At 45.7% G+C, this 11,995-nt stretch overlaps 1 protein-coding gene across 1 annotated transcript; it reads right to left on the bottom strand.

The window, feature by feature from the left end:
• Positions 1 to 4,745: 4,745 nt before the first annotated feature.
• Positions 4,746 to 11,523, bottom strand: LOC130190401 (E3 SUMO-protein ligase CBX4-like). The gene is made up of 5 exons (XM_056409803.1): positions 11,409 to 11,523; positions 11,215 to 11,258; positions 10,332 to 10,397; positions 9,254 to 9,320; positions 4,746 to 7,341 (listed from the first exon to the last, which is right to left on the bottom strand). The coding sequence occupies exons 1-5, from the start codon at positions 11,475 to 11,477 to the stop codon at positions 5,968 to 5,970; spliced, it is 1,620 nt and encodes a 539-aa protein (XP_056265778.1). The 5' UTR covers positions 11,478 to 11,523; the 3' UTR covers positions 4,746 to 5,967.
• Between the last annotated feature and the right edge of the window lie 472 nt (positions 11,524 to 11,995).

The raw sequence follows: 11,995 nt of genomic DNA, 5'->3' as shown, positions 1-11,995 counted from the left end.
AATGTATATGAAATATTCAACACAAACAATAACACCCGTGATATAAAATGTAGTTTCGTGACACGTGACAGTGTCTTCAAGCGAAGAAGAGGAACCAGGAAGTAGCGACGGCCGTTTCATTTACGCGACCGCGAGAGATTCCTCGTTGTCGTTAAGTAAATCCGGCTAATGATGTATCCATCCGCTAATGCAGTAAACCGGCTCGGCTGAGTTCATTATGAGCGTATTAGTGCTGCTCCGCCCACGGGGTGCTGTAGTCCGTGTCAGCGCGGTGCGACTGCCCGCATTCATTCCGTTGTCAGGCAGAATTACAGGCTATTCGCCTTCATATTGTTTTATATTAAGACGGAAACTATATCAATAACATATTCTGAGTATAATCGATATATATTGTTTCCTCGTGGGTTTGACTTTGAACGCAACGTTTTAGGGTTTATGCAACGGTGTTTCAAAACGAAAGAGAGGTCATTTAGATTAGAAAAAACACCTTACATCGGGTTAAAAGACATCTATACATATTATGAAAAATACTTTTTATTGGCTTTTATTTTAATGGTAAGAAAACGAAGCGGATGTCATGACCCGCGATTAGAAGATGAGTTTATACTCGAGGCCTCCACTGCTTATATTACCCTCTGTCTGATATGTTCAATAAAACATGAGGTTGTGTTTGCTTCTGGTATTATTATAAAACATTCACTGATCTTATGTGTGTGTTTTATTTTTATGCCCTGAGATTAATCCACTAAAGTCCATAAAAAGGCTTTAATTGGGCCTGTTATGAATGCGTCAACGCAATAAGAGTCACAGGAGGGACTATTTAGTGTCTTAAATTCTACAACTTTTGACGAAACAAAATAATTCGATATCCCATTCCTGATGTTGACTTTAAAACAAATATAGTAAAATCGAGGCCAATCGGTACATTTTTATGCTAAAATAAATATAAAGACAAAAAACATATATAATTAAAATGTCAATCGGCAATAAATAATAACATAATGTATGGTAATTAATGCGGATAAATTCCCCGACCTGAATAATACAAATTATAATAATAATTATAATAATAGCTGGTCAACAGAAATAATAGTTTAATGAAAAATTTAAAATATAGAAAATATCTTTGTAAAATCTTAAACGTACATTGATTATGTATTCGTTAAGTGAACAGTAAAATAAACAGAAAACGAAATGAACAAACAACCATAAGTCTTAAAAGGAAAGTTATTAATGCAGCACGGGTCGATGATAATCACTAATCATTACATTATTAAGTCATAACTTATATCTAGAACTAAACTACGTTTTATATATTAGATTATAAATAAAGTGTTACTTTAATTAAGCGAAACTATCGGTTTGAATTGACGATTTCGATATAAAATAACAGAGAGACTCTTTCAAAGCATTATCAGTGGATCGTTGATTTATAATAATGTATTTAACAAAGTTATAATTTCACTTAAAATATCGGAACCATTTCTATTTAAACATTATCATTACCGTCTCTCTCTCTCTCTCTTCTAAAGTAAAGCTTTTAAAACATCTTAATAAATTAAGATGATCAAATATGAAAAGGTGCATTTAAAAGGAAAGCAATTGTAATTTTCCCCATTTTTATTCCGATAATTTTTTTCCAGACAGGAACAAACGGCATTAAATAACGTAATTTAAAAAAACTTGTATAGACTTGTATTATCCCACGAGCCCTCATCCAATATATCCTCATTCAGTTCAGCGGAGGGTCAATAATGTTTAACACTGAACCATAAAAACTCGTTTTCATCATATTTGTCGTTATGAGTCCGTCACGTGATTAACTAATTAATGACTGTCAGTAAAGTGCAGAACTAGGCCATGCATGCAGGGAATTTAATTATCTCAAAAGTCTCGATGCCAAAAGTATTACGGAACAAGCCCTTAGTGTCACGAGTTCTTTGCAGAAATACAGCAGAGCACGTGACATCGAATTAAACATATTAACCGTGTTTATAAAGCACTGAACTGGGAAGTGGCTGCTGGTCATTGGAATCTGACGAGCTCACGTGGAGTGATGCATCTCAGTGGAGGACTCACGAGAGTCTTCATTCGGATGTATCGGAAGCCCTTTATGATTCTGCTCCTCTCTGACTGCGGACCCGGTCGGTCTGCGCGCGCCTGCAGTGCCGCAGTGCCGCCGCCATTAAAACGCGATTGGTTGGGCTTGTATCCGGGCAAGACGCACAGCTCGAGGAGTAGACCCGGCCACGCGGGCACGCGGCCACGCGGGCACGTAGACCATAAGTCATGTGAAAAGAGAGAGAGAGCGGGTGATTATCTGCAGGTGACTTCCGGTGTTTGCGTCTTTCTCCATAGCAACCGTTCCAGCCTGCAGAGCCCAATTTACTGCATACTAGTGGTGCAGTTGTATATCTGGAAACCTTTATGCACACAGGCGCTTATTCATGTTTTCTTTCCATGAATCCTCTGTCATAAAGGAAAATAGATTTATGGAGGCTTTCCACAAAAAGCCCGACACACTGCGTGGTGTGATTGGGCAGTTGGGCCTTTACGCATTTTGCCCGCGTGCCCCAAACGCATCTAATCCCATCACATACACACACAGGTGAAGCACGGATGGATGACGCGGTGATACTTTAGCCTGCGCGTGTTGAACCACCTGTGTGTGTGTGTGTGTGTGTGCGTGCGCGTGTGTGGTTACGTTGAATCATCCGCGCGGACGCAGGTCAGCACCGATGCTGACGTCACTGCGGGTTGTTTGGGGTGTCGTCATCGTTTGTCACCTGAACTGGATCCAACAGGTTTACCACCGAGTTACTCTGAACACACACACAGGAGAATATAAACCAGTCAAGAGTGTGACCTTAATACGTTGTGATCCCTATGATGTGGTGTTTTTATAACATCCTGAGTTGAGTTTAACATTTTTTTTACTTGAATAAAAAATAATTAATTTCCGCAAAAAACTATTCTACAGCTCAGGGTTCAAGACTATTTTTTGCCACCTGCAGACACCGTGAAGCACGAGGAGAGGCCTACAGGTGTAGTGGGTTCATTGGAGACATACTCATATTGATCATACATTAAGAACAGTTATGAGACATTTAAGCCTTCATCCTGCTGTGACTGGTTTAGACTTTTATTGATGTGTTATTGCGTGCACTTGGGGTGGTGAAGACCTCTGGAGGCCGACACACTGCACAGGTGCATGTGGGGAACACACCGGGTTCATTAATAACGATATTCATCTCTAAAGCTCCTCTTTAAAACTCTTATTTAATCAAAAAGGATCCACTGAGCAGGAGAACAACAGCACTCACTCGCGGTGTGTTCACGGGTCCGTCGGAGAGACGTTATCGGGCCGATAACTCATGCACGCGCACACTCCAGAAGAGGAACCAGAGCGTTATGACGTCACGCAGTTATTGCTTGATGTGTTGGAATTTACCGTTTTTTAATTTCTTTTTATTGGAAACATTGTAGCTTTGTGTTGTCGGTGTGCGAGGCGTGAAAACCCACGAAGAAGAACCTGCACGTGTCGCGGAGAGAGAGGACGACGGCCATTTTCTCTGCTGTCGGCGCTCGCGCTCACGCGCACGGAAAGCCGTTTTATTGGCGGGGCTGTGCAAGGAAGTGGAAGAGAGCTCGTGAAGTCACGTGGTCCCCGCGTCGGATCGGGCGAGTAGCGGTCACAGATGTTGCGTTCAAATGCCCGCGGACAGGACCGGAGGACGGAGCTCTCCCCGGGAGGACGGAGCTCTCTCCGGGGTGAAGCGACACGTCTCCTCGTTATGGGAATGAAATGCTGATTTCTGGTTCCCTGAACCTGTCACTCAGGTCACGTGACATAAGTTGTTGATTTCAAATCTGTTTTTAAGAAATCTTCTGCAGGAATCTGCCGGGTTGATGACTCATCATGTTTTTATCAAACACTGAGTGTAGTTCTACAGCTGTCTTTTTTGAAAAGCATTCGTAGTTCTGTGTATTTTACTTGTGATTTTGTGTGTATTCTATTCTATTTTAATGTTTTGTACTATCTGGATCTTAAGTCTAAAAATAAAAGTTTGATTTATTGCTTGATTTAAACGACTCTAGTCCTCTTCAGGGTCACATAGAAGTGTCGGATAAACCACAACGCATTGCAGCTCAGTTGATATCTTTGTTGGTATCTGTTGTTTTTATATTTTACATATGTTGCTATTCTGTTGTCTTTTTTTCATATTGATCCTATTTGTAAATGACATGTATGTACGATGACAGTGTGTGTGTGTACCCAGTCACATTCCATGTATGCACACACACACATGACCAATACATTCTGATTTAATGAACATTAACTAAGAACACTTATTATAAAATACAGTTTACAGACCTGTTATCTTCACGTTAGCGCTATACCTTGTGTACTTATACACCAGAACTACACAGCAAGCCTCTTAAATCCATTTAAAATGAAGTTAAAGGCGCCGTATGCGTCAGGGAACCAGGACCGACCCGTCTCCACAGAATGCTCTCAGGGCAAATAGCTGGTCATCTGGAAATAAACGCGTCCTGTAATAATCCTCACGGCCCTGAATCGAGGAGCCGCGTTCAGATTTAGTAACTTCTGGAGGAAAGACGTCCAGTGGGAGCGTGTCGACGGAGTGGGAGGCTCGAGGTCACGTGACAGGACACCAGTGATGAGCCGGGTTGGCTCGATGCACATCTTGAAAAAAGAAATAGTGCACACATGTCTATATGCATCATTTGCAAACAATTTTATTATTGCAAATATGTGTCGTAGGAAGCCTTCATTTCTTTTCTCTTTTTTCTTGTTGCTGCACACAAAACATCCAAAGTGCATGTCGAGAGCAGTTCAATGCGCCTGGGACCACGGGGCGCTGGAAGGGATTTTGGGGTATGTTTTATTAAAAAGGACGTGTGCTCTCACATGAAGTTCATTCAATACCGTTCAAACCAGTTCAAACTGCATTTGTGACTGATAAGCTTCAATTGAAGAAGAGAAAGCCTTTTTTTGTCTACAATCACAAAATAAATAGAGTTGTTTGCGTCTCTGCCGTCTTAGTGGAAGTGACTTGTGCTCAGTATCAGATCTCGAGACGCACGACAACAACAAAACACTTAAGGAGCGAAATATCAAACATTTACCGTTAATAATCTTTCATTTAAAAACCTTATTTCCCCTTTTCGACAACGTAAATCACATTTATTGACAGAGACGCTTCTTTTATGTCTTCATGTGCTCGTTGAAGCCCAATAGCAGAATCGGTCCAAGCAGCAGGCATCCTTGTTTAAATCTGTCCACACACACACACACACATCCCAACACGCACACACCAACGTGGCCCTGACACACACACACACACACTAAAGTGGGCCTCATACACACACACACACACTCTCTCACACTCACGTGGACCTCACACACACCAACGTGGCCCTGACACACACACACACTCTCTCACACTCACGTGGGCCTCACACACACTAAAGTAGGCCTCACACACACACACTAAAGTGGGCCTCATACACACGCTCTCACACACAAACACTCTCTCTCACACTCACGTGGGCCTCACACACACAAACAAACAAACACACCAACGTGGCCCTGACACACACACTAAAGTGGGCCGGGGCGCCCCACACACCCACACACCCACACACACACATACAGTGTAAATAACCTTGTTTCAATATAGTTTTCTCAGACGGTTGAGCGTAGAATCAAAATGACATCACAGAAAAATGAAGAGTATCTCCAGAGTGATGAAGATCTTCAATCAGACTAATTTGGCTTAAAAAAAAAAAACTAACTTTGAAATAGCGACACGTAGATTCTGCATCTGCAGCGATAACAACAGTTCAGAAAGAAGAAATATGGATTCACAAAGTGAAAGCAAGGCGGAGGGTCCGAAAAATACAAATATATCTGATGTACATTTATACAGCCGGGACCCGCCGTCACACGGCGAGGTATTCCTTAAACGTGACGGTGAGGCAGTTGGTGGTGATGTCCGTGATCACGATATTCCCGAGGAAAGGCCGGAAAGAGGGGAACGTCTCTTCTTCCGTCTTCTTGTCGTCAGAAGAAGACGTCGAGTTCATGTCCTCCTCCTCTTCTTCGTTCATGTCCTCCTCCTCTTCTTCGTTCGTTTCAGTTTCTCTCTGAGTTCCCGTGTCCGTTTCCTCCGGCGTGTTCGCCGCGGTCCGCGTCTCCGGCCTGGACTTGACGACGCTCAGGTCGATCGGTTCCTCCTGGTCCGGGTACCCACAGTCCTGCGGTCCAACGGGACTCCGGTGTCCGAAGTTTCGGGTGGCCGCCGCCGCCGTATCCGGGGGGCTTATACTCCTGGAGCTCAGAAACCTCTTCGAGCCCCCGTGGTCGTCGCCCTCGGGGTCAGACAGGTGTCGCTTCAGTCCCTGAAATCCACCCGGGCTTCCTCCTGCGTCCAGCAGGGGGAGCCGACGAGGCGCGGTCGTCGATCGTAAAGGTCGACCGCCGACGACCTCGACGCCTTCGTCCCGTTCCGCCGTCGGCTCCTCACGGCCGTTAAATCCCGACGCGGGAACCGCTGTTTTGTCTTTGGGGTTTTTAGGAAATCCGTTCATGAGGCCGAGCTTCTTGAGGAGCTTCATCTTCTCGAGGTGGTTCTCCTCCTCTTCCTCCGCGCCGCCGCCGTCGACGCCTTCTGTTCCCGTCGTTCCGGCGGCGGTTTCCGAATCGCCGTTCTTAACCTTGGTCGCCTTCGTGCCGTTCTGCATGTACTTGCTCATGACGATGACGATCCGCCCGTTCTTGTCCTTGTTCTTCACGATCTTCAGCTTGCCGTTGCCGGCGGCGCCGTTACCCTGCGACGGGTCGCCGCACTCTTTGGGTTTCGCCGCCCTCTCTGGCTCCTCGCGGCCGCCGAGGTCCGCCGGAAGCTTCTTCGGCTCCGTGGCGACGTCCTTGAGCTTGGTGAGGCAGCCGGAGTCCTTGTCCCTGACCCACTTCTGCTGCAGCACCGGGGGAAGGTTGTAACCCTTGTTCGACGACTCCGGCGCCGGTACCGCTCGGGGTTTGAGGAGCGCGGCGTCGTGGTCCTGCCGCTCCGGCGGGTACGGGTGGTGCTTCTTGCCGTTGAGCTGGTAGTAGAACGTGTTGCCGTTGGCCGGTTGCTGCTCGGCCTCGCCGCGCTCCCGGCACAGCGGCCGGTACTGGTGGTGCTTCTTGCTGGTCAGCTGGTACTGCTGGCCTGGCTGGGGGCGGAGCATCTGGATCGGGCTGGCGTCCTCGTCCAGAGACGCCTCGTGGAGGTCGGCCAGGAGGCTGGAGCGGCGAGCGAAAGAAGGAACCTGAGAGACCGGAACGGACATCGGTGTTATTTAAATGAGCCGGATGAACAGGTTCATCCTCATGACCAATGAACAGGTTCATCCACACGACCAATGAACAGGTTCATCCTCATGACCAATGAACAGGTTCATCCACACGACCAATGAACAGGGTTCATCCTCATGACCAATGAACAGGTTCATCCTCACGACCAATGAACAGGTTCATCCACACGACCAATGAAGAGGTTCATCCACATGACCAATGAACAGGTTCATCCACTTGACCAATGAACAGGTTCATCCACACGACCAATGAACAGGTTCATCCTCATGACCAATGAACAGGTTCATCCACACGACCAATGAACAGGTTCATCCTCATGACCAATGAACAGGTTCATCCACATGACCAATGAACAGGTTCATCCACATGACCAATGAACAGGTTCATCCACATGACCAATGAACAGGGTTCATCCACATGACCAATGAACAGGTTCATCCACATGACCAATGAACAGGTTCATCCTAATGACCAATGAACAGGTTCATCCACATGACCAATGAACAGGTTCATCCTAATGACCAATGAACAGGTTCATCCACATGACCAATGAACAGGTTCATCCTAATGACCAATGAACAGGTTCATCCACATGACCAATAAACAGGTTTGATAAGGTGCGTTCACTTGCAGCGCGGAAAAATGTGTGAGTATGAAAGAGCGTATGGCGGCTTATATTTAGAGAGTCTTTATTTTAAAAGCATATTAATTATTTAGAACTCATCATAAATTAACATGTGAACATAACAACACTTCCATGACTTTTCCAAAGCTTTGGGGATTTTTTTTCCGCCCCAGGACTGGTAATAACAATTTTACAAATTCCATGACATTTCCAGGTTTTCCATGACCGTACGAACCCTGCACAACACAAAGCTGTGGTTAATTATTTCATTGTTTAATTAGCTCATAGTTTAATTTACTCATTGGTTAATTGGGTAATTGGTTAATAGGTTAATAAGCTCATTTGCTAATTGGTTAATTGGCTCATTGGTTAATTGGTTCATTTGCTAATTGGCTCATTGATTAATTTACTCATTGGTTTGTTGGCTCATTGGATAATTGGCTCATTGGTTTATTGGGGCCCATGTGAGGGGCTCTTCTGAGGTGTTTATTCCAGGGGCCTCCCTCCATGTTTTCACAGCTCCCGAGTGCCACCAGAGTGACTTCACAAAGTGTCTCCTGTGGCTGTGTCCTCAGCTCGGAGGAATGTCCCCCCCCGTCGTTGACTTTACCCCGTGTGTCACCACCAACTCCCTCCTGAGAGGAACACAAGGCCTCCTCTGAAGGGTTCCCCAGCCCTTTTGGACTGATAATAACTCGACGGTTCACCGACATTCAGCTACAACTTGTTAGGGAATTGGATCCCATGGATTCTTTGTCATTGTAATGAATATAAAAATGTTCAAACACTAAAACGGCACTTTAAATTTATATATTTTTTCCACAAGTAATAACTTGTAAAAAAAAATCAAGCTTTTTCTTTCTTTTTTTTAAGCATGCAAAACGTAAAAATATACAATGTTCATTCGCATTAAATACAGATAAAACCCACACATTTTATACAAGGATAATTCATTGTCATGGTTTTCATATTGTTATATTGTATATGCCATGTATGTATGAGAGTATATTCGTGTAATTGGAGCCAAACTCCATGTTTGTGTCCATAAAGATGATTCTGGTTCTGATTATTCTGGTGGACTCTGGTTTTTTGGGGACTTCAAGGCCCCTTTAAAAGATCCTTTAATCTGGATTTCAACATATTTTACTTCATCACTTCCTGGGATCTGAGCACCGAGGATCTCAAGTCATCTGTGTTGCCTTATTGCTCCCCAGGTAAACCGGGCGTCATTCCTGCCTCACCTGAACCAGAAGGTGCTTGGACTTGGGTCCTCTCTTGCGATATCCCATCAGCTGCTCGTGGCGTTCCCTTTGGGAGACACAAGAGCAGCAGCCAATCAGTGATGAGTTGCCGTTGCATAGCAACACAACGTCACGGGTCTCAATTAGGACATTCTGAGCCAGTGTCACAGGTCGGAGTTACACTTAATTAATTAATTAATTCAGATTAAAAAATAAGAAGAAGAATGTCACCGTTGGAGACAAATTAGGCTCCTCCCACCCTAAATAACACACACACTGACGCCTGTATCCACAGTGGCAGATGAAGATCCACCCTCCTCTTGACTTCTCCTCAGGCGGTAACTCAATACCTCGTAGGGGGGGGGGGGGGGCGATGTCAGTCCCCTCCCCCGCCCGTCTCATCACAATGACGACCCTCGGTGTATTTTCATAGCGCCGCGGCGTGCAGATGATTCGGCTCCCCGGAGAGACACGCAATTAGTTTCAATAAGAGAGAGAGAGAGATATATAGAGAGATAGAGATAGAGAGAGAGAGATAGAGAGAGAGAGAGAGAGAGAGAGAGAGAGAGGTAATTGCAAAAACAGACGTCGGTGCTTTTGATTTCAGGGGTGACCTAATATCCTGAAAGGTTGTGGCGAGCGACGCTAGGTGAGGGAGGCGGAGGGAGAGAAGTGACATTTTAACACCAGGAACTTAAAACCACACCGGCCTTCACCGGCGGAGCCGTCTGGAAAAGTCACTCAGCCAGACGGTTGAGCAATTAGCCGAGCAGCTAACGTCCCGCTTTGAGGAGCACGGGCAGGTGCTCCTCTGATGGGGAGCATGAGCCTGACCCGAGTCTAACCCCGCCCTGACCTTCTGATGACACCTGGGTTTACCCCCCTCCCCCCCCAGGCCCCGCATCCCCTGAGCAGCATGTTTACTGCCCACATGGATAATCCAGAGCGACAGACACACGGGGAGTTTCTCCTGGAGTGACAGCCGGTTATTGTGTGAAGGAACCCGACGGGTGGGCCAGTCTGACGTGAACCCGTCTGTGATGAAGGAAGGAATCATCGCTCATTACTCTCAGCATACCTGTCCTGGAAGGCGTCGAGCAGCCTGGGGTCCAGGATGTTTTCCTCTGGCTCCCACGTGCTGTACCTAAGGAGAGAGCACAGTGTGCATGTCACAGTGAGCCGGCCGATCACAGACCGCTATCTTTGCACTCGTCCAGTGTTGCCAGGTCCGCGGTTTTCCCGCGGAATCGGGCTACTTTTGAAGTGTTGCCGCGGGTTGAATTTTTTGTCCGCTGGTTCACGTAGACCTATTTTGCATGCAAATTACATTAATATCTTTAAATAAAAATCCATATTTTAAATGAAATAATTTATTTATACCCAAATCCTACCAAACTGACTCCAGATCAGCAAGTACACACATTTTATTTCTGATAATATACTGTATCTAATTACACAAGGCCCTTTTGGACCTAGGTGAAATAACTGTTTTGGGAAAACTGCTTTTAATGCTGGCATACTAAACATTTGGTGTTACTTTGTAGATATTACAATACATTTGGCAATGATAGCAATGCTGTTGGACTTTAAAAGCAGTGTATATGGTTTGGCACGAGCATATTTTGAGTTCTGATATTGACACTTGCCTACAGCCTCCGCTCAACTGTCGATGTATGGGCATTTCTATATAACATGTGGATCAATTACAGACACGTCTTCCTTTAATTGGCACGCTGGGGATCACACACACACACACACACACACACACACGCACACGCACACACACGCACGCACGTTTTAAAAAAAACACATCCATCATCGAGGCGCCCAGAGCCAGAGCGCGAAGCCGTGTCCATGTGCGCGCGACGGATCCACACACACAATTCTGTTTTGATTGTTGTTTTTAAATCATCTACACGAGTATTATATTTTTATATATAACATTTTTAAAAAGGACTTACTTTGGAGACCATCCTCGCCACTTGACCAGGTACTCGGACCTCCCCTGGGAACGGAGACACACGGGGTCGTTACGTTACTTCACTACCGTCCCCTTTAATTATAGCATACTAATAATAATAATAATAATAATAATAATAATAATAAACCACATAGAGTCCATAACCTGAGGACGTCCCTCGGGCTCGTGACGAACCTTCCTGCTGCGCTTCTTCTCGATGCTCTCCACCGCGAAGACGTGCTCTCCCGCGGCGGGCAGCTCCATTTTACCCACAGCAGAGCACCGCGGCTGTCCTGTATGTCTATCCCTCCTTTCGATGCACCTTATCCTCTCTTTCGGGGTCGTGTTTTCCTTTTCCTCCTCCTCCTCCGCCGCCTCCTCCTCCTCCTCCTCCGGGGTTCTCTGCGCCGCTTCCCTCGCTTTCTCCCCCTCCGAGAGGCTCGTTCTGCGGCCGCGTCGAAGCTGCAGCGAGAAAACACGTTCACGCAAATAAGCCGGCGAGAGTGACGTCAGACAAGGGGGAGGTGACAGGAGGGGGGCGGGGCGGGGTGTTGTTCCCGATGCGGCGTTCAGGCGCCGTGGGAAGAAAAGTGCGTGAACGATTCTGTCCATATAGAATGTGAAAGATTTATGAAAACTCATGCGCGTGAGTGAAGGAAACCATGGCAACAAGCCTCCAAGAGTCAATTATATTATCATAGATTATTTAACATATACTAAATTAGCACTTTCTTTTTAATTGAACTCGTTATTCAACTATATTGGCATTAATAAAGCATGAA

This window comes from Pseudoliparis swirei, chromosome 24, assembly GCF_029220125.1.
Source record: "Pseudoliparis swirei isolate HS2019 ecotype Mariana Trench chromosome 24, NWPU_hadal_v1, whole genome shotgun sequence".
In the NCBI taxonomy this organism is placed as follows: domain Eukaryota; kingdom Metazoa; phylum Chordata; class Actinopteri; order Perciformes; family Liparidae; genus Pseudoliparis; species Pseudoliparis swirei.
Note: the sequence above shows the minus strand (reverse complement) of the source record. Positions and strands in the feature narration are given on the sequence as shown.

Excerpts from the sequence above, each read along its gene's own strand:
- LOC130190401 (XM_056409803.1), bottom strand. The coding sequence starts at position 11,477 with ATGGAGCTGCCCGCCGCGGGAGAGCACGTCTTCGCGGTGGAGAGCATC. Across the intron at positions 11,259-11,408 it reads AGAAGAAGCGCAGCAGGAAG|GGGAGGTCCGAGTACCTGGT; the intron begins GTTCGTCACGAG and ends CTCCGTTCCCAG. Across the intron at positions 7,342-9,253 it reads CCAAGCACCTTCTGGTTCAG|GTTCCTTCTTTCGCTCGCCG; the intron begins GTGAGGCAGGAA and ends CCGGTCTCTCAG.